Source organism: Protobothrops mucrosquamatus, unplaced genomic scaffold (assembly GCF_001527695.2).
Source record: "Protobothrops mucrosquamatus isolate PMUCROS unplaced genomic scaffold, P.Mucros_1.0 scaffold1178, whole genome shotgun sequence".
Taxonomy (NCBI): Eukaryota; Metazoa; Chordata; class Lepidosauria; order Squamata; family Viperidae; genus Protobothrops; species Protobothrops mucrosquamatus.
The window spans coordinates 29,881-48,900 of record NW_015387391.1 but is presented as its reverse complement, the minus strand read 5'-3'; the positions used below and the strand labels follow the sequence as shown (position 1 = coordinate 48,900).

Genomic DNA, 19,020 nt, shown 5'->3' with positions numbered 1-19,020 from the left:
TCCTTCTCTTTCCCCCCTCTGTCTGTCTATTTATCTATCTTTCCCTCTTTCCCTCTCTCTCTATCTCTCTCTTTTTCCCACTCCCTCTTTCCCTCTCTCCCCCCCCCTCTCTTTGCCACCCACTCCCCAAAGCACAGGTGTGAGTTTGGAAGCTCAGATAGGAGAGCCAAAAAAACTTCTACTGACTTCAAGAAACTTGAGGTAGGTGGATCCTGGCTCTTTAAAAAGTCTGCAAAAACCATAGGAAGAGGGAAGAGCGGATACAGGCAGGCAGACAACAGCCTTGAGTCCAAGCAATGGGCAAAGAAGTTTTCAACCTTTTTTCCAAAGCTGCTTTCCACCCACTTTAGAGAAATATCATAAATAAAAAGAGAAGGAGAAAAAGGAGGAGAATAATGAGGTTAATGATGAGTAACACTTTTTCAAGATCGGGGTCTGGGACATCCTATTTTTAAACTGAAGGGGAGTGAACAACATTGCACAGCTGTTAATTGTGTGGATCCTCCTGCAAGTTCTTCTCCTGTGTGGCTTTTCCAAAAGTGGCTCTGGACTCACAGCTGTGCTGGTGGCTGCAGGGAACGTCACCAGAACAAAGCATGTCTTCTCCTTGGCATCCTTTTTTTTCAGTTTTTGTCAACTTTTCCTTCTTCCTTTTGCTTCTTTACCTTCCTTTTCACACACACACACACACATATATATGTGATATATATATATAGTGTGTGTGTGTGTGTGTGTGTGTGTGTGTATTCCTTACATTGTCTTAGTTTGGGCTCGCTTTTAATCTTCTTGTTTAAAAGTTTTAATTAAAATATTATAGGAAGGGAAGAAGGAAGGGAAAGCAGGAGAGAGAGAGAGAGAGAGAGAGAGAGAGAGAGAGAGAGAGAGAGAGAGAGAGAGAGAGAGAGAGAGAGAGAGAGAGAAAAAAGAAAGAAAGAAAGAAAGAAAGAAAGAAAGAAAGAAAGAAAGAAAGAAAGAAAGAAAGAAAGAAAGAAAAGAAAAGAAAAGAAAAGAAAGAGGGAGGGAGGGGAGGAAGGGAAGAGGAAGGGGAAGGGGAAAGGAATCTGATTTTAGACTTGTTGCTCACTTGAAACAAGATTGTGACAGCCTGAAAGTTAGTCCCACAAAGTACCAGGGATGGGATGGCACAATTCAGAGACCCTCTTCATGCAACAGTTGAAACCAGATTCCCAAAGCCACCACAGGCTGTCTCTCAATTTGCACAAATCCAAGGATTCAATGCAAAATAAAAAAAAATTTTAAAAAAAAACACAACCCGGGCAGGGAGTTCAATGGCTCCCTTGCTTGTTTGGGGCTCCTCCTGTTTTCCAGGGAAGCCAGGTTACGGCCTCCGTCTGTCACGGAGGTGCCAGTTTACAAAACAGGCTGCTGACAAAACAATCAGCAGATCTGCTGCTCGTCCTGGGGTCACGGTGTGTTTTGTGTGCTTCCCGACAAGACTAATTATTTCCTTCTTGCTCTGGGTGACATTTGGGTTGGCCGGCTTCCTTCCCGCACTTTGATTTATCTGCGGCATTTCCCCCCTGGAAACAAAGCCTGGCGCATCCACCAATTGATCGCCCAGGGACGTCTGCGGGTTCTCCTGCCCCCCCCCGACCTCCACGCCCGGGAAGGAAGCGCCCTCCAGAGCGGTAGGTCTCCAGTTCCTTCCCTAGAATTCTCTGCCACTGCAAGGAACACAGGTAAAAGCGATCCTCAACTTACAACAGTTCACTTAGTGACCGCTCGGAGTTACGACAGCACTGAAAACAGTGACCGAGGACCGTTTTTCACACTTACGAGCATCGCAGCTTCCCCGTGCTCACGGGATTTGCATTCAGACACTTGGCAGCTGACTCGTATTGTATGAAAGTCGCAGTGTCCTGGAAGGGGGGTCACGTGATCCCCATTTGCAACCTTCAAGTCAAGGGGGGAAGCGGGATTCACTTAACAACCGGGTTACCAACTTAAACAACCGCAGCGATTCACTTAAAAACATGTGGCAAGGGAAGTCGTAGCTCACTTAACAAAGGCCTCCCTTAGCCACATAAATTCTGGGCTCCCTTGTGGTCCCTGAGGACTGCCGGGAGTCCCTCAGAGGCAATGAAGACAAAGCTCTCTTTATCTCGCAGACCCCCAGATTTTATTCGACAAACATTTCAACACCCCCCCAATTCTTTGGAGACGAAGAGAAGGAAAGAAGATAGCAGGTCAGAGGGGAAACAACACGGAGCCAAAAACAACCATTTCTGGATTAAGGCCACGTAAGACATCCCCGTCCGAGTCCCCTTTGCCCTCCACAAAAACCTTTTTTTAAAATAAAAATAAAAACAGGCATCGACCAGCTTGGACATCTGAACATCCGTCTTGCAGGAACAGATCAAAATGCGCAACTGCAGTTTTCATGGACTGCTTTGATTTCAAAGAGGAAAAAAAAAAGGAACTCTGGATTTAGGCGGGTGTAGTGCAGAAGTGAGTGGCTGTAAAAATGCCTGCCTGTTACCTGTATGTCTATATGCAAGCAGTCCTCAACTTATAACGGTTTGTTAAGTGACCGTTCGGAGTTACAAGGACACTGAAAAAAGTCACGGAGGACCGTTTCTCACACTTTTGACCGTTTGCAGCATCCTTCTGGTCACGTGATCAAAATTCTGACGCTTGGCAACCGGCGTGTATATGTGACAGTTGCAGTGTCCCAGGTGATGGGATCAAAATTCGGACGCTTCGCAACTGACCCACATTTATGACGGTTGACGGTCGCCGTGTCCCGGGGATCACGTGATCATCCCCTTTTGCAACCTTCTGACAGGCAAAATCAATGGGGGAAGCCAGATCCACTTAACGACCGTGTGACTAAATAATTCAACAACTGTGGCCAGAAAGATCGTCACATGAGGAGAAAAACTCACTTTAACAACTGTCTCGCTCAGCAACGGAATTTCTGGGCTCCATTGTGGTCGTAAGCCGAGGACTACCTGTAATAGACCTCAGAAGTGAGATTTGTGTTGTTTGTGCGACTTCCTGAAAAGAATCATTTTTGGTGTACCAACCTATTCATTCCTTCCACTTCACCTCAGTTTTTGCTTTCTGTTCTCTTGCTTTGCACAATCATTGTAGCTACAGGGGAAAAAAACAGCAACCCTTGACTGGGTTCAACCTGATTCTGTTCCTTTTCTGGAGGGGGAAAAGGAAGGGCTGGTGTTGGAAAGTATCTGGATAAATAAGAGTATTTTTTTTTCCAGAAAGTCAAGCCTGAGAGAGAAAAAAAGGATGCTGGCTGGAGCGAAAGCTACATTTCCTTTGGAAAGCAAATTCTTTTACTTCCTCTGTAAACAACAAGGCTAGGAGAGCCAGAAGCTAGACTTTTCTTGAGGAAAAGAATTCCACTCGTCAAAATGTCTTTTGTGCAACAATTACTTGCCTGGGTCCTTGCAATTTGATCGGGATGGGCTGGAAGCATTCATCCCAAGCTTTGGTCAGGACAGGGCTACAAGCTTCCCTCTCAATGCTCTAAGTTCAGCATCATGAAGATGATGGAGAGCACAAGTCAACTGGGAGAACCTCCCATGATCCACCAGGAGGAGAAGACCTCCCTCTTCCAGAGGCAGAGAAGAAAACACGGTCGCTGCTGCTCATCCCAGCTGGGGGCACAGTAGCGTTGAGGACCATCGTGAGCTCCGACATCTGGCAGGCTTCCTAGAGATTGTCATATCTCCTCAGGGTCTCTTCCAGCTTCTGGCTGACTCTCTGGTAGAAGACAATCTGCTCCCTGATGTAGGACTGCATCATTTTCTTGAAGTCCAAGATGCGTCTCTCATGGAAGTAATTCATCTCCGCCTGGAGGGCAAAGCCAACCACTCGGCAACGCTTCCGGATCCCGTCTGCCTCCTCCTGGTCCATTTTCCCTTCGTCGCTCATCCGTTGGCTCTCCTTCACTTTGGCAAACGCACCTGTGGGAGGGAAGCAAAAGGACAGCTCACCAAGGTTATTAAGCCTTCTGGAGATCAAGCTGACCAACACTGAACTGGGTAAGCGAGAGAAAAGAATATTCAAGAATGAAGAGAACCGTGTTAGTCAGAATAACAGGATAACAGAATTGGGAAGGACCTTAGAGGTCTTCTAGTCCAATCCCCTGCACACACAGGAGACCCTATACCATTTCAGACTAATAATAGTCCAAACTCCTCTTAAAAACCTCCAGTGATGGAGCAGCCACAACTTCTGGAGGCAAGTTGTCCCACTGGTTGATTGTTCTAACATCAGGAAAGTCTATGATGGCCAACAGATCAAGAGAGGTCCAGTAGCACCTATTCTGAGTTGTCTATTTGATTCAAAGGCTTTGGATTTCCTGAGCTTACTTCAGAGGCCTGGAGTGAGTTGTTGGTGATGAAATGAGTTGCAACTCACAAATTTGCTTGATGGAAAATGTGTTATGAAACGTCTTATATGTGGTCTCTGGAGAAGAGTTTTATTCAGGAGCTGGAAGAGTATCTGTTTATAATTCATCATCATCACCACCACCATCGTCCACCTACTTTTATTCTATCATGCCGAGGAATTTGGGGAGGCGGGCAAGTTGTCCTGTTCCCCCATTTCTCCATCTCTGCCTACAATGCAATCATGATTGTCTAAAGAGATTCTCCATCATCCAGGTCACAGTTGTCCCAAAGGTGCTTTTCCAAAAGGCAACTGGACTTTCTTGGGTTTTTTTTCCCTTGAAAACATTTTGCTACTCATCCAACAGATTTCTGAGAACCGAAGAAGCTTCTTGGATCAGAAGCAAAACATTTTCAAGGAGGAAAAAAACCCAAGAAAGTCCAGTTGGACTTTGGGATAACCATGATTGTCTTATTTTCCATAAAAGCCGACCATCTGTGGTCAGTCAACCCTAGTTTGCCATTTGAGTCCCTGGGTGAACCCATCCATGGTGTCCTGTAGAACATGCCTGCTACATCTTGGGTGACATAGCCAACCACAGTTGGGTCTCAACGGTGGCTTCTCCTGATCTGCAGTCCTCGTCTTGCTGACGTTCTCACAATTCAGGAGTTAGACAACGGCACCTTCGTTGCTACCTCCCCTTTTGCACAGAAACAATGTGGAGCTGGCCGCCTCAGGGCCTGCAAACATTTGCCCTCCCCAATGAATCAGACTTTTTGGAGAAAGGAACACATTAGACAGAGCCAACCTCACCTTGAATCGACAGGTGTGGCTGTGGCATTGTGTGTGAATCACCAGGGAGATAAACCATGCCAGCCAAACAACCTTGTCCCCAGATCCCCTTGTGGAACATGTTGCCGAAGAGACAGTTAGCAGATTCTCTCACACCTGTCCAAATTTCAAATAATTCTGATGTTGTTCATAAGGTTTAAGTCTCAGGGGGCATTTGCTACACGTACAATAATTTTTCTGGGTTCCCCCCCCTTGCACGTGGCATTAAAATATAGATAGTCCTAGTCTTACAACATTGTTGAGTGACTGTTTGAAGTTACAATGGTACTAAAAAAAGAGACTTATGACCATTTTTCACACTTATGACCCGAGGTCATGTATGTGTTCAAAATTTGGACACTTGGCAACTGACACCTTTATGACGGTTCCAGGGTCCCGAGATCAAGTGATCCCCTTCTGCGACCTTTTGCCAAAAAAGTCAATGTGGAAGCCAGTTTCACTTAATGACCGTATTCCTAACTTCACAACCACAGCGATTCACCCCACAACTGTGGCAAGAAAGGTCCTCACATGGGGCAAAACTTGCTTAACAAGTGTTTCGCTTAGCCACGGAAATGTGGGTTCAATTGTGGCCGTTAAGTCGAGGATTACCTGAAATCTCTTCTAACCTCCTTCATTCAGTCTTGAGAGATTTCAGGCTGAAACTGAACTGGCATCTTTGCTTCAGAAATTTGCACAATGCACCACCACCAAAGGTCGGTAGAAGAATAGAATAGAGCTGGAAGGGACCTTGGAGGTCTTCTAGTCCAACCCCCTGCTCAAGCAGGAGAACCTATACCATCTCAGACAAGTGATTGTCTAGCCTCTTCTTAAAAACCTCCAGGGATGGAGCACCCACGATTTATGGAGGCAGGTTGTTCCACTGTTTAATTGTCCTCACTGTCTGGAAGTTTCTCCTTAATTCCAGGTTGCTTCTCTCTTTGATCAGTTTCCAACCATTGTTTCTTGTCCTGCCTTCAGGTGCTTTGGAGAATAGCTTCACTCCCTCTTCTTGGTGGCAGCTCCTCAAACACTGGAAAACTGCTATCATGTCTCCCCTATTTCTTCTTTTCTTTAGACTAGCCAGACCCAAGTCCCACAGCTGTTCTTCATATGTTTTTTTCTCCAGTGCCCTGATCATCTTAGTTGCTCTTCTCTGAATTTTTTCCAAACTCTCAACATCTTTTTTGTGATATGGTGACCAAAACTGGCTGCGGTATTCCAGGTGTGGCCTCACTAGGGTTTTATAAAGCGGTACTAATGCTTCACGTGATCTTGATTCTATGCCTCTGTTTATACAACCCAGGATTGTATCGGCTTTGTTGGATGCTGCTGCTGCACACTGCTGGCTCATAGTCAAGTGATCGTCCACTAGGACGCCAAGGTCCCTCTCACAGTCACTGTTTATGAGCCAGTCTGTACGACCACAATTGGGAGCAAAAAATTCATTCATGCCGGCTAAGGAATTCTGGGAGTTGAAGTCCACACCCCACACACCTCTAGCAGAACGCAGCCATAAAAGACTGCAGCATCAGTGATGTGTGGATGCTGTTAAGGAATTGTGATGTGGACGGTACACATGAATGGTGCCTTTGTTCATCTTAGTTTTCTGCTGATGTCCGGGACTTGAGCCAGTGAGATAAGACACTTGTGGGCCCTGGCACAGAAAAGCCTGCAATTCTGCTCAGTGGCCCTTTGTGTGTTTTGAACTGGGCAGCCTTTTAAATATTACACCTGGCTGTGTGAGCTTCCCTTGGCCACATGGCTAAAGGTACGGGTTGATGGCTGCCTTCCGACTTCAACGATGCACCCAGGGATGCGTATTGCAAAAAACTGGGGCCTGATCTACAAAGCTACAGGTAAGTCCTCAACTTACAACAGTTTTGTTTAGTGACCAAAGTTACAATGGAACTGAAATAAAGTGACTTAAGGCCGTTTTTCACCCTTAACGACCGTTGCAGCATCTCCAGGATCACGTGATCAAAATTCAGACGCTTGGCAACTGACTCACATTTATGACAATTGCGATTTGCTGGGGCCACAGGACCCCCTTTTGTGACCTTCTAACCAGCCACGTCAATGGGGAAAGCCAGATTCACTTAACAACCGTGTTCTGAACTGCACATCTGCAGTGATTCGCTTAGCAATTGCTGCAGGGAAGGTTGTAAAATGGGACGACGTTCACTTAACATCTGTCTCACTTAGCCACAGAAATTTTGGCCTCAGTGGAGGTGGTAAGTTGTATACTGTAAATCCCAAACCAACCCCCAAGTTTCTAATGAGTACAAGAGGAGAGGAAGTGAGTTGTTTTGCACCTTGTTGAAAAATGGGAGAGGCATTTCCAACTGTATTACACACTGATCTGCATAACTAGGACGGACGCCTAGATACGGAAGCCAAACTGAACTACTTCTATCGTTGGACTATATAATGGAATGGAAATATAATTCAGGTTTATCACAGTCCTATGCAAAGGGGAGGGGATAAAAAGTCTTCCAACACCTTTTTTTTTTTTACTCCGGAGAAGTCCTGAAGAGATTAGGCTGGGATGGGGAGAAGATTACAGATCTTGCTTCTCGTACAACCTGGGTTATCAATACACAGATATTGAAACCTCTATTTAATGGAATCCTATTTAAGGGACGTCCTAAGCAGGGGGACATGCTGGCTGGGGAATTCTGGGAATTGAAGTCCACCGAGTTTTTCAAGTTGCCAAGGTTGAACAACGCTGGTCTCCCAGACAAGGAGTCCTCGACTTATAAGCACAATCGGGATCAGAATTTCCACCGCTAAGCCAGGCAGGGAGCCGCACTCGATTTTATGACTTTTTAATCATGGTTGTTAAGCAAATCGCCGCAGTCATTAAGTGAATCATGCGGTCATTAAGTGAATCGGCCTCTCCCATTGACTTTGCTCATCAGAAGTCCGCAGGGAAATGGCGATCACCTGACTTAGAGATGCTGCAACCGTCGTAAACACCTGCTGGTGGCCATTCTGATGTGGCCACAGGGATGCTGCAACAGTCATAAATGCGAGGACCGGTCGTAAGTCATTTTTTTCCCGGGCCGCTGTAACTTCAGTCACTAAACCGAGGACTGCAATTCTGATTATATAGCACGGTCTGCTTGCAAAGGCCTGTTTTAGCATGTGCAAAGATCCTCTCCTCAATCCACAATTGGCCAATTATTCAGAATACTCCCGAGCAGGTGCCAATGTGTACATTCCTTGAAGGGCTGCTCCAAGCCCTTCTTTATCCTGGAGAAAACCATTTGTAAAAGTCTGGCAAGGATTGCTCACTGTGGCTCTCCAACGATCCAGGATTTTTCCACTGGAAAGGAATTCACTTCATCCCTGCAACCTGCAAGGTTTTTCCAGCCAAGGTATCGTCCTGCCGCTTCCCTCCAGGGTCCAAGTGCGAACTTAAGAAGGGGGACATCCCTGAAGTCACCCAAACAAAGCCGATCAGAGTTCTCCTAGCTGGTTCCAAGATATATTAAGAGCACGGCTCTATCTTTAGAGACAGCTTAATCTCGGAAGCTTGTTCCTCTAACCTCCGGCTAAAGTCAGTGTTGGCCTTCAGCCGGTTCATCCTGCTCTCCCACTTCCTGCCCAGGAGGCTTTCAATCTGCTAAACGTCCATGGAGGGTGCTAACCTTGAAACCCATCCACGCAGGTGCCCGCCCTCAAAAATCTTTTTTTTTCTCCAAAAGAGGACATGCCAGCTGCTTCTGCATCGCCACCCTGAAGCTCCTCCTGGCCTTCAGGCTGGTGGGCCTGGGGCACTGCCCTCCTGTGGGAGTGGGCTTAAAAAAGTCACACACACAAACACACCCCTGTCAGTGCGGATATCCCTGTGGGGAGGGCTCAGGGGTGTCTGGGGCCGCTCAGCTCTTCTTGTGCGCTCTCTGCAGGGAGCTCCAAATGTGTGTGTGTGTGTGTGTGTGTACACACACACACACACACACACACACACACACACACATATACACACACACACACAAAATCTATATCTCTATCTAATATCTCTCTATCTCTATCTACCTACCTCCATCCATCCATCTCTCCAACTGTCTGTCTGTCTGTCTGTCTGTCTGTCTGTCTGTCTATCTATCTATCTATCTATCCATATATCCAACTATCTATCCATATCCCTCTCTCTCTCTCTCTCTCTCTCTCTCTCTCTCTCTNCACCACCACCATCGTCCACCTACTTTTATTCTATCATGCCGAGGAATTTGGGGAGGCGGGCAAGTTGTCCTGTTCCCCCATTTCTCCATCTCTGCCTACAATGCAATCATGATTGTCTAAAGAGATTCTCCATCATCCAGGTCACAGTTGTCCCAAAGGTGCTTTTCCAAAAGGCAACTGGACTTTCTTGGGTTTTTTTCCCCTTGAAAACATTTTGCTACTCATCCAACAGATTTCTGAGAACCGAAGAAGCTTCTTGGATCAGAAGCAAAACATTTTCAAGGAGGAAAAAAACCCAAGAAAGTCCAGTTGGACTTTGGGATAACCATGATTGTCTTATTTTCCATAAAAGCCGACCATCTGTGGTCAGTCAACCCTAGTTTGCCATTTTTAGTCCCTGGGTGAACCCATCCATGGTGTCCTGTAGAACATGCCTGCTACATCTTGGGTGACATAGCCAACCACAGTTGGGTCTCTCAACGGTGGCTTCTCCTGATCTGCAGTCCTCGTCTTGCTGACGTTCTCACAATTCAGGAGTTAGACAACGGCACCTTCGTTGCTACCTCCCCTTTTACACAGAAACAACGTGGAGCTGGCCGCCTCGGGGCTTGCAAACATTTGCCCTCCCCAATGAATCAGACTTTTTGGAGAAAGGAACACATTAGACAGGGCCAACCTCACCTTGAATCGACAGGTGTGGCTGTGGCATTGTGTGTGAATCACCAGGGAGATAAACCATGCCAGCCAAACAACCTTGTCCCCAGATCCCCTTGTGGAACGTGTTGCCGAAGAGACAGTTAGCAGATTCTCTCACACCTGTCCAAATTTCAAATAATTCTGATGTTGTTCATAAGATTAAAGTCTCAAGGGGCATTTGCTACACGTACAATAATTTTTCTGGGTTTCCCCCCCCCCCTTGCACGTGGCATTAAAATATAGATAGTCCTAGTCTTACAACATTGTTGAGTGACTGTTTGAAGTTACAACGGTACTAAAAAAAGAGACTTATGACCGTTTTTCACACTTATGACCCGAGGTCATGTATGTGTTCAAAATTTGGACACTTGGCAACTGACACATTTATGACGGTTCCAGGGTCCCGAGATCAAGTGATCCCCTTCTGCGACCTTTTGCCAAAAAAGTCAATGTGGAAGCCAGTTTCACTTAACGACCGTATTCCTAACTTCACAACCACAGTGATTCACCCCACAACTGTGGCAAGAAAGGTCCTCACATGGGGCAAAACTTGCTTAAAAAGTGTTATGCTTAGCCACGGAAATGTGGGTTCAATTGTGGCTGTTAAGTCGAGGACTACATGAAATCTCTTCTAACCTCCTTCATTCAGTCTTGAGAGATTTCAGGCTGAAACTGAACTGGCACCTTTGCTTCAGAAATTTGCACAATGCACCACCACCAAAGGCCAGTAGAAGAATAGAATAGAGCTGGAAGGGACCTTGGAGGTCTTCTAGTCCAACCCCCTGCTCAAGCAGGAGAACCTATACCATCTCAGACAAGTGACTGTCTAGCCTCTTCTTAAAAACCTCCAGGGATGGAGCACCCATAATTTATGGAGGCAGGTTGTTCCACTGTTTAATTGTCCTCACTGTCTGGAAGTTTCTCCTTAATTCCAGGTTGCTTCTCTCTTTGATCAGTTTCCAACCATTGTTTCTTGTCCTGCCTTCAGGTGCTTTGGAGAATAGCTTCACTCCCTCTTCTTGGTGGCAGCTCCTCAAACACTGGAAAACTGCTATCATGTCTCCCCTATTTCTTCTTTTCTTTAGACTAGCCAGACCCAAGTCCCACAGCCGTTCTTCATATGTTTTTTTCTCCAGTGCCCTGATCATCTTAGTTGCTCTTCTCTGAATTTTTTCCAAACTCTCAACATCTTTTTTGTGATATGGTGACCAAAACTGGCTGCGGTATTCCAGGTGTGGCCTCACTAGGGTTTTATAAAGCGGTACTAATACTTCACGTGATCTTGATTCTATGCCTCTGTTTATACAACCCAGGATTGTATCGGCTTTTTTGGCTGCTGCTGCACACTGCTGGCTCATAGTCAAGTGATCGTCCACTAGGACTCCAAGGTCCCTCTCACAGTTGCTGTTTTTGAGCCAGTCTGTACGACCACAATTGGGAGCAAAAAATTCATTCATGCCGGCTAAGGAATTCTGGGAGTTGAAGTCCACACCCCACACACCTCTAGCAGAACGCAGCCATAAAAGACTGCAGCATCAGTGATGTGTGGATGCTGTTAAAGAATTGTGACGTGGACGGTACATATGAAGGGCGCCTTTGTTCATCTTAGTTTTCTGCTGATGTCCGGGACTTGAGCCAGTGAGATAAGACACTTGTGGGCCCTGGCACAGAAAAGCCTGCAATTCTGCTCAGTGGCCCTTTGTGTGTTTTGAACTGGGCAGCCTTTTAAATATTACACCTGGCTGTGTGAGCTTCCCTTGGCCACATGGCTAAAGGTACGGGTTGATGGCTGCCTTCCGACTTCAACGATGCACCCAGGGATGCGTATTGCAAAAAACTGGGGCCTGATCTACAAAGCTACAGGTAAGTCCTCAACTTACAACAGTTTTGTTTAGCGACCAGAGTTACAATGGAACTGAAATAAAGTGACTTAGAGCTGTTTTTCACCCTTAACGACCGTTGCAGCATCTCCAGGATCACGTGATCAAAATTCAGACGCTTGGCAACTGACTCACATTTATGACAATTGCGATTTGCTGGGGTCACAGGACCCCCTTTTGTGACCTTCTAACCAGCCACGTCAATGGGGAAAGCCAGATTCATTTAACAACCGTGTTCTGAACTGCACATCTGCAGTAATTCGCTTAGCAATTGCTGCAGGGAAGGTTGTAAAATGGGACAACGTTCACTTAACATCTGTCTCACTTAGCCACAGAAATTTTGGCCTCAGTGGAAGTGGTAAATTGTATAAATCCCAAACCAACTCCCAAGTTTCTAATGAGTACAAGAGGAGAGGAAGTGAGTTGTTTTGCACCTTGTTGAAAAATGGGAGAGGCATTTCCAACTGTATTACACACTGATCTGCATAACTAGGACGGACGCCTAGATACGGAAGCCAAACTGAATTACTTCTATCGTTGGACTATATAATGGAATGGAAATATAATTCAGGTTTATCACAGTCCTATGCAAAGGGGAGGGGATAAAAAGTCTTCCAACACCTTTTTTTTACTCCGGAGAAGTCCTGAAGAGATATTAGGCTGGGATGGGGAGAAGATTACAGATCTTGCTTCTCGTACAACCTGGGTTATCAATACACAGCTATTGAAACCTCTATTTAATGGAATCCTATTTAAGGGACGTCCTAAGCAGGGGGACATGCTGGCTGGGGAATTCTGGGAGTTGCCAAGGTTGAACAAGTTGCCAAGGTTGAACAACGCTGGTCTCCCAGACAAGGAGTCCTCGACTTATAAGCACAATCGGGATCAGAATTTCCACTACTAAGCCAGGCAGGGAGCCACACTCAATTTTATGACTTTTTAATCATGGTTGTTAAGCAAATCGCCGCAGTCATTAAGTGAATCATGCGGTCATTAAGTGAATCGGCCTCTCCCATTGACTTTGCTCATCAGAAGTCGGCAGGGAAATGGCGATCACCTGACTTAGAGATGCTGCAACCGTCGTAAACACCTGCTGGTGGCCATTTTGATGTGGCCACAGGGATGCTGCAACAGTCATAAATGCGAGGACCGGTCGTAAGTCATTTTTTTCCCGGGCCGCTGTAACTTCAGTCACTAAACCGAGGACTGCAATTCTGATTATATAGCACGGTCTGCTTGCAAAGGCCTGTTTTAGCATGTGCAAAGATCCTCTCCTCAATCCACAATTGGCCAATTATTCAGAATACTCCCGAGCAGGTGCCGATGTGTACATTCCTTGAAGGGCTGTTCCAAGCCCTTCTTTATCCTGGAGAAAACCATTTGTAAAAGTCTGGCAAGGATTGCTCACTGTGGCTCTCCAACGATCCAGGATTTTTCCACTGGAAAGGAATTCACTTCATCCCTGCAACCTGCAAGGTTTTTCCAGCCAAGGTATCGTCCTGCCGCTTCCCTCCAGGGTCCAAGTGCGAACTTAAGAAGGGGGACATCCCTGAAGTCACCCAAACAAAGCCGATCAGAGTTCTCCTAGCTGGTTCCAAGATATATTAAGAGCACGGCTCTATCTTTAGAGACAGCTTAATCTCGGAAGCTTGTTCCTCTCACCTCCGGCTAAAGTCAGTGTTTGCCTTCAGCCGGTTCATCCTGCTCTCCCACTTCCTGCCCAGGAGGCTTTCAATCTGCTAAACGTCCATGGAGGGTGCTAACCTTGAAACCCATCCACGCAGGTGCCCGCCCTCAAAAATCTTTTTTTTTCTCCAAAAGAGGACATGCCAGCTGCTTCTGCATCGCCACCCTGAAGCTCCTCCTGGCCTTCAGGCTGGTGGGCCTGGGGCACTGCCCTCCTGTGGGAGTGGGCTTAAAAAAGTCACACACACAAACACACCCCTGTCAGTGTGGATATCCCTGTGGGGAGGGCTCAGGGGTGACTGGGGCCGCTCAGCTCTTCTTGTGCGCTCTCTGCAGGGAGCTCCAAATGTGTGTGTGTGTGTGTGTGTGTGTGTACACACACACATATATATATATACACACACACACAAAATCTATATCTCTATCTAATATCTCTCTATCTCTATCTACCTACCTCCATCCATCCATCTCTCCAACTGTCTGTCTGTCTGTCTGTCTGTCTGTCTGTCTATCTATCTATCTATCTATCTATCTATCTATCTATCTATCTATCTATCTATCTATCTATCTNTCTATATCTGTCTGTCTGTCTAATCTCTCCAGCTATCTATCTTCATGTAATCACTATTTGTGACTTCCCAGCAGCTTCCAACAAGCAAAGTGAATGGGGGATACTAGATTCGCTTAACAGCCATGTGACTCACATAACAACTGAAGTGATTCAGTTAACAACCGTGGCAAAACAGATCGTAAAAGTCAAGCGTGATTCGCATATCAACTGCTTTGCTTAGCAAAATAAATTCTGATCTCAGCTGTGGTGCTGAAGTCGAGGGCTGCCTCTCCTCCTCTCTCCTCCTATTCAGCTGCTCGCTGCTTGCCCCTACGCGTCCCTACTCGTGTCCCTACTCGTCTTCCACCGTAGCAGCTTCCTGAACACCTGCGATCTCTTTCCGCTGCTCCTCCTCCTGTGGGACCCAATCGCTTCTCTTCCTCACACGCAGACGCACAAACACACCAATTGCCGTCTCAGCCCTTGGAATGCCTGCAAACCTGGCAGGTGAGGCAAGACTAACGATGCCACCAATTATTCAAAGACAAGATGGCTGCATGCCATCGCATCCTTCAGAGCCCCCCCCCCTCCACGTCCTCTCTCCTGTTTTACCCGGATCGGTTTACCTTTGCAGGAGGCCCACTTCCTCTTAACAGTTAAAAGGGAAACAGGTGGAGCACACCTGGGAGGTATGCAGGGAAGTGGTGTGATCCTGGTTTGCAAATCAGTCTCTCCTTTTCCTGCTTGGGCAATCCCTCCTTCTCTAACCAGAAAAAGCCAGCATTTGTTTCCTAGAGATGTTTTAATGGTGGAATTCTTTAAATCGTCTAGTCCAGAGGTCCCCGATCTTTTGGCTACCAGGGACCGGTTCCATGAAGAAAGGTTTTTCCGTGAACTGGAGAGTGTGTGGTTTTGTGTGCTGCCTGCATCCCATGGATGGGGCTTTGCTTGTTTGTGTGGCCCAGTTGCTGGCATGCTGCAGCCCGGTACCGGTCCATAGATCAGGGGTTGGGGACCCCTGGTCTAGTCCTGGCTGTGTAAACAGGCCGCCTTATCTCCGTCTGCTCTTTTCTTAATCGTTGCTGGATTGAGGAAGTTGGCCTCCCACTAAACCAGGAATTAGATAAACCCAGCAGTCGCTGAGTTTATTTGTGGGGAGGGAGTTGTGTTAAGAAAAATAAATGTTTCAGATCATTGTTGACCCTCTGGACGCTGTAAACCACCATCTTCCTAAATCAAAAGTCCCGCATACATTTTGCCTTGATATTTTCATAGTCTCTGGTGAACAATCCATGCGGGCACTGCAAAATTATCCCTATAAACTCAGCAGACTACTAAATTTATTGGGGAATAGATCAGTGGGGGCAAAGAGGACTGGGTCAAGCAAAATAAATCAAGGCGAATAATTCACATAGCTCCTGAGTTTCATGTTTCGATTAATTCCCAGACTTCTTGAACCTCAAGATCTCCAAAATACATTACAAGTATTCCTCGGCTTGTGATCATAATTGGGACCAGAATAAAATGGTTGTTAAATAAGTTGTGCCGGATTTTACACACTTTTTTTTTTTGGCAGAGTTGTTAAGTGAATCACTGCAGTGAATCACAGTGCGTGACCGTGGGAACACTGTGACGATCGTTAAGTGTGAGAACCGGTTGTGAGTCCCTTTTTTTCCAGTGCTGTTGTAACTTTGAACGGTCACTAAATGAATGATTGCAAATTGAGGATTACCTATATATTTAAACTCTTCGTCCAGCGTGTCTCTGCCTGTGTTTCTCAACCTTGGGCTGCGTTCAGGTGTGTGGACTGTCTCCAAAGCGCCTGAAGGCAGGACAAGAAGCAACGGATGGAAACTAACCAAGGAGAGAAGCAACCTAGAACTAAGGAGAAACTTCCTGACAGTGAGAACAATTAACCAGTGGAACAACCCGCCTCCAGAAGCAGTGAATGCTCCAACGCTGGAAGTTTTTAAGAAGAGACTGGACAGCCATTGTCTGAAATGGTATAGGGCAGTGGTTCTCAACCTGTGGGTCGGGACCCCATTTGGGGTCGATCGACCATTTCACGGGGGTCGCCAAGCAAGGCTGTCTGCCATTTTTTTGTCCGCCATTTTTTCCCCTTTTCCGGCGGGTGCCTTACCTCCCTTGGGCTGGGCCAGCTGGTGGTCGGCCTGCTCCGCCTCTGCCGCTTGCCAGCTACACCTCGGCCAGCGCAGGGGGCAGAACCACACATGTGCGGCGCTCCCGGGCAGGGAAAGTCCTCGACTTATGACCGGTTGGGTAGTCCTTGACTTACGACCGGTTTAGTCCTCGACTTACAACCGGTTGGGGTCGCGGCATTAAAAAGGTTGAGAACCACTGGTATAGGGTTTCCTGCCTGAGCAGGGGGTTGGACGAGATGACCTCCAAGGTCCCTTCCAACTCTGTTATTTTGTTATTCTGCTATTCTATCTTCCTCCCTCCCTTATTCTTTCTCCATCACGGGAGGTTTCCATGAAGAGACAACCACTTGTCTGAAATAATGTAGAATCTCCTTCTTGAGCAGGGGGTTGGACTAGAAGACCTCCAAGGCCTCTTCCAACTCTGTTATTCTGACTTCAACTCCCAGAATTCCCCAGGGGCTGCTGTCCTAGTCCTGAGCACTGTGCAGTTGCAATTGCAAAAGGCAGGCTCTCCGCCCGCTGCAAATTGCAGCCACTTTGCTCCTTGCCTTCTCCTGGGGCCGAAACCTTAGCTCTGGCCTTTTGGAAAGCCTCACAGGATGAAAGGCTATGAGGCTGCAAGGTGAGCAGACAATCGTGGCTCCAGCCTGTCTTCAAACCAGGAAAGAAGCCGTCCAACCTCTCTTCCCCCCCCTCCCCGCAACTCCCCAGAGGCGGCCCACGCAAGACAGGTTCTGCTGCCTTGTTATCTCGGTCCTTCGGGGCCAAAGTAGAGGACCTACCTTTCTGAAGATGAATGATATCTGGGAAGTTGGAGAGGAGTCCCTGATACAAGGAGAGGGAATCCAACATGAGGAACAGGTCGTTCTTGGGTTGCTCGGCAAACATCTCCCCCACCATCTCGTAGGTCTTGCCCGTGTGGGAGATGGCATTGTTGAGGGCATCATAACTGTAAGGTGGGTCCATCTGGAAGGCTTGGCTGATGGCTTGGAAAGCATTGCCCAGTTTTTGGAACTCTTTACGGAAGCCCCCAACGTGCTTCCTGGCCAGCTCAGAAGCCACGCTGGTCAACTGCAGGACGCTGTCGTCCATCTTCTTGTTGAAGGCTTTGAAGATGTCCACTCGGTCCTCCACATCCTGCAGGTCTTGGTGCTCGGTTGGGATCTGGAGGGTCAGGAGGAAACTAGCCCCCACCATCTCATCCTTCTCCGCCCGACGCTTCCCCATCTTCCACTGCTTGTTGTCCCCACAGGTGAGGAAGTGTTGGAAGCCCTCGTATTGGGAAAGCGCCGGGTGGCTGGTCATGTGGTCCATCCACAAGATCAGCCTGCGTTTGCGCTTCTCGATGAAGTCCTCCCCGAAGCGCCCCGTGGCTTGCTTCTCCGGCAGATGGGGCACCGAGATGATGGTGAACTTGTGCAAGAGGCGATTGTACAGCCAGTCGAAGTGTTTGTAGCGCCGGTAAACCGGCGAATTGCCGTTGCTGGGCGTCAAGCGGTAGGAGATGTAGCTCTTGATGCCTTTGAACTTGGTCTGTTTGGTGGGCTCTTCCACGGAGCAGAGGAAAGGGTGTGGGCTGGACCTCCACTGAGGACCTTTGGAGCCCATGTCGATGTAGTAGGCCTCTGAGATCTTGCCCATCATGGGGACATCTCCCAAAATGAAGGCCTCCACTCCAGACCGGACAAAGCTGGAGAAACGGTTGAGGTTCCGACTCACCACGCTTCCTCTCTTGGAAGAGCCAATGCTGTCCTGCCTCTCCAAGGATGGCTTGGCACGGCTGCCGACGTTGTTGGGGTGAGCGTAGGGCCTGGGGCAGGAGAGGCTTGGCGAGGGGTGCCCGTTGGTCCCTGCCCCGCTCCGGGGTTCCTCCACCACCGTGCCATCATCGTCCCAATCGTCCCAGTCGTCCTCATCATCTTCAAAGCTGCCCTGGTGGGAGATGCCGGGGGCAGACGGGGGGACGTAGAAAGAGGACCCATTTCCAGGAGACCCGGTGGGGCTGTTGGAACAGTTGGTGTAAGTTGAGGAGGACCTGGAGCGAAGAATCTCCACGTAAGAGGCGGGAAAGAGGCCTGTCTCTCCTCGGGAGTTGGTGCCTTGCAGCCAGCCATCCAGGGATTTCTCGTTGAAGAGCACCAATTCTTCATTCTCACGGATGCTGATTTCTTCCTTGTTCTCACTCTGGAAATCGTAAAGTGCTCGCGCTTGGACTGCCATGGGGGTGTCCGGTGAGGCGGCCGGGTCTCGGCCACCAATCCCTTCCCCCCTCCCGTGGGTGCTGTTGAAAAGGGGGCTTTTTCCCCAGGAAGCTACCAAGGCCTGCAGGGGACTCTGCAACGGCTCAAGGCGAAGAGAAGAACAGGACTTTGTTGGAAGAACAAAACCATCTGGTGGTGTTTTTACAGGAGGAGGTTTAAGAAGGGCAGTCGCTTTTCACAATCGGCGGAGGGAGGTTAAGAAGGGGGTGAAGCACAGAACGTCTTCCTCGGGGTCGCAGACCTCACTCAGGCCAGGTCCAGAAAAGGCTCATTATTGTAGCCGTATCAAGCAGCCCATCATGGGTTATCCGTAAAGCTCAGCTCTATTTTGAAACCCTGAAATTATAGGTCAGAATTAAGCATCTCGATCCGAAGAGAGACAGCTAAGATGT

The 19,020-nt window shown here is 47.8% G+C and overlaps 1 protein-coding gene across 2 annotated transcripts; it reads right to left on the bottom strand.

Moving 5' to 3' along the window:
• Positions 1-3,271: 3,271 nt before the first annotated feature.
• On the bottom strand, positions 3,272-18,587 carry SNX33 (sorting nexin 33). Of its 2 annotated transcripts, XM_015820759.1 has the most exons (3): positions 17,415-18,587; positions 17,150-17,192; positions 3,272-3,947 (listed from the first exon to the last, which is right to left on the bottom strand). In XM_015820759.1, exons 1-3 carry the CDS (start codon positions 18,585-18,587, stop codon positions 3,694-3,696), a joined length of 1,470 nt encoding a protein of 489 aa, XP_015676245.1. In that variant the 3' UTR covers positions 3,272-3,693. The 2 variants fall into 2 exon arrangements, with proteins under 2 accessions (XP_015676245.1, XP_015676244.1); XM_015820758.1 differs by having other exon boundaries at positions 17,150-18,587.
• Positions 18,588-19,020: the final 433 nt, after the last annotated feature.

Coding starts and splice junctions, on each gene's coding strand:
- SNX33 (XM_015820758.1), bottom strand. CDS start 18,587: ATGGCAGTCCAAGCGCGAGCACTTTACGATTTCCAGAGTGAGAACAAG. Junction 3,948..17,149: donor TATCATTCATCTTCAGAAAG/GTAGGTCCTCTA, acceptor TCCCTCCCACAG/GTGCGTTTGCCAAAGTGAAG.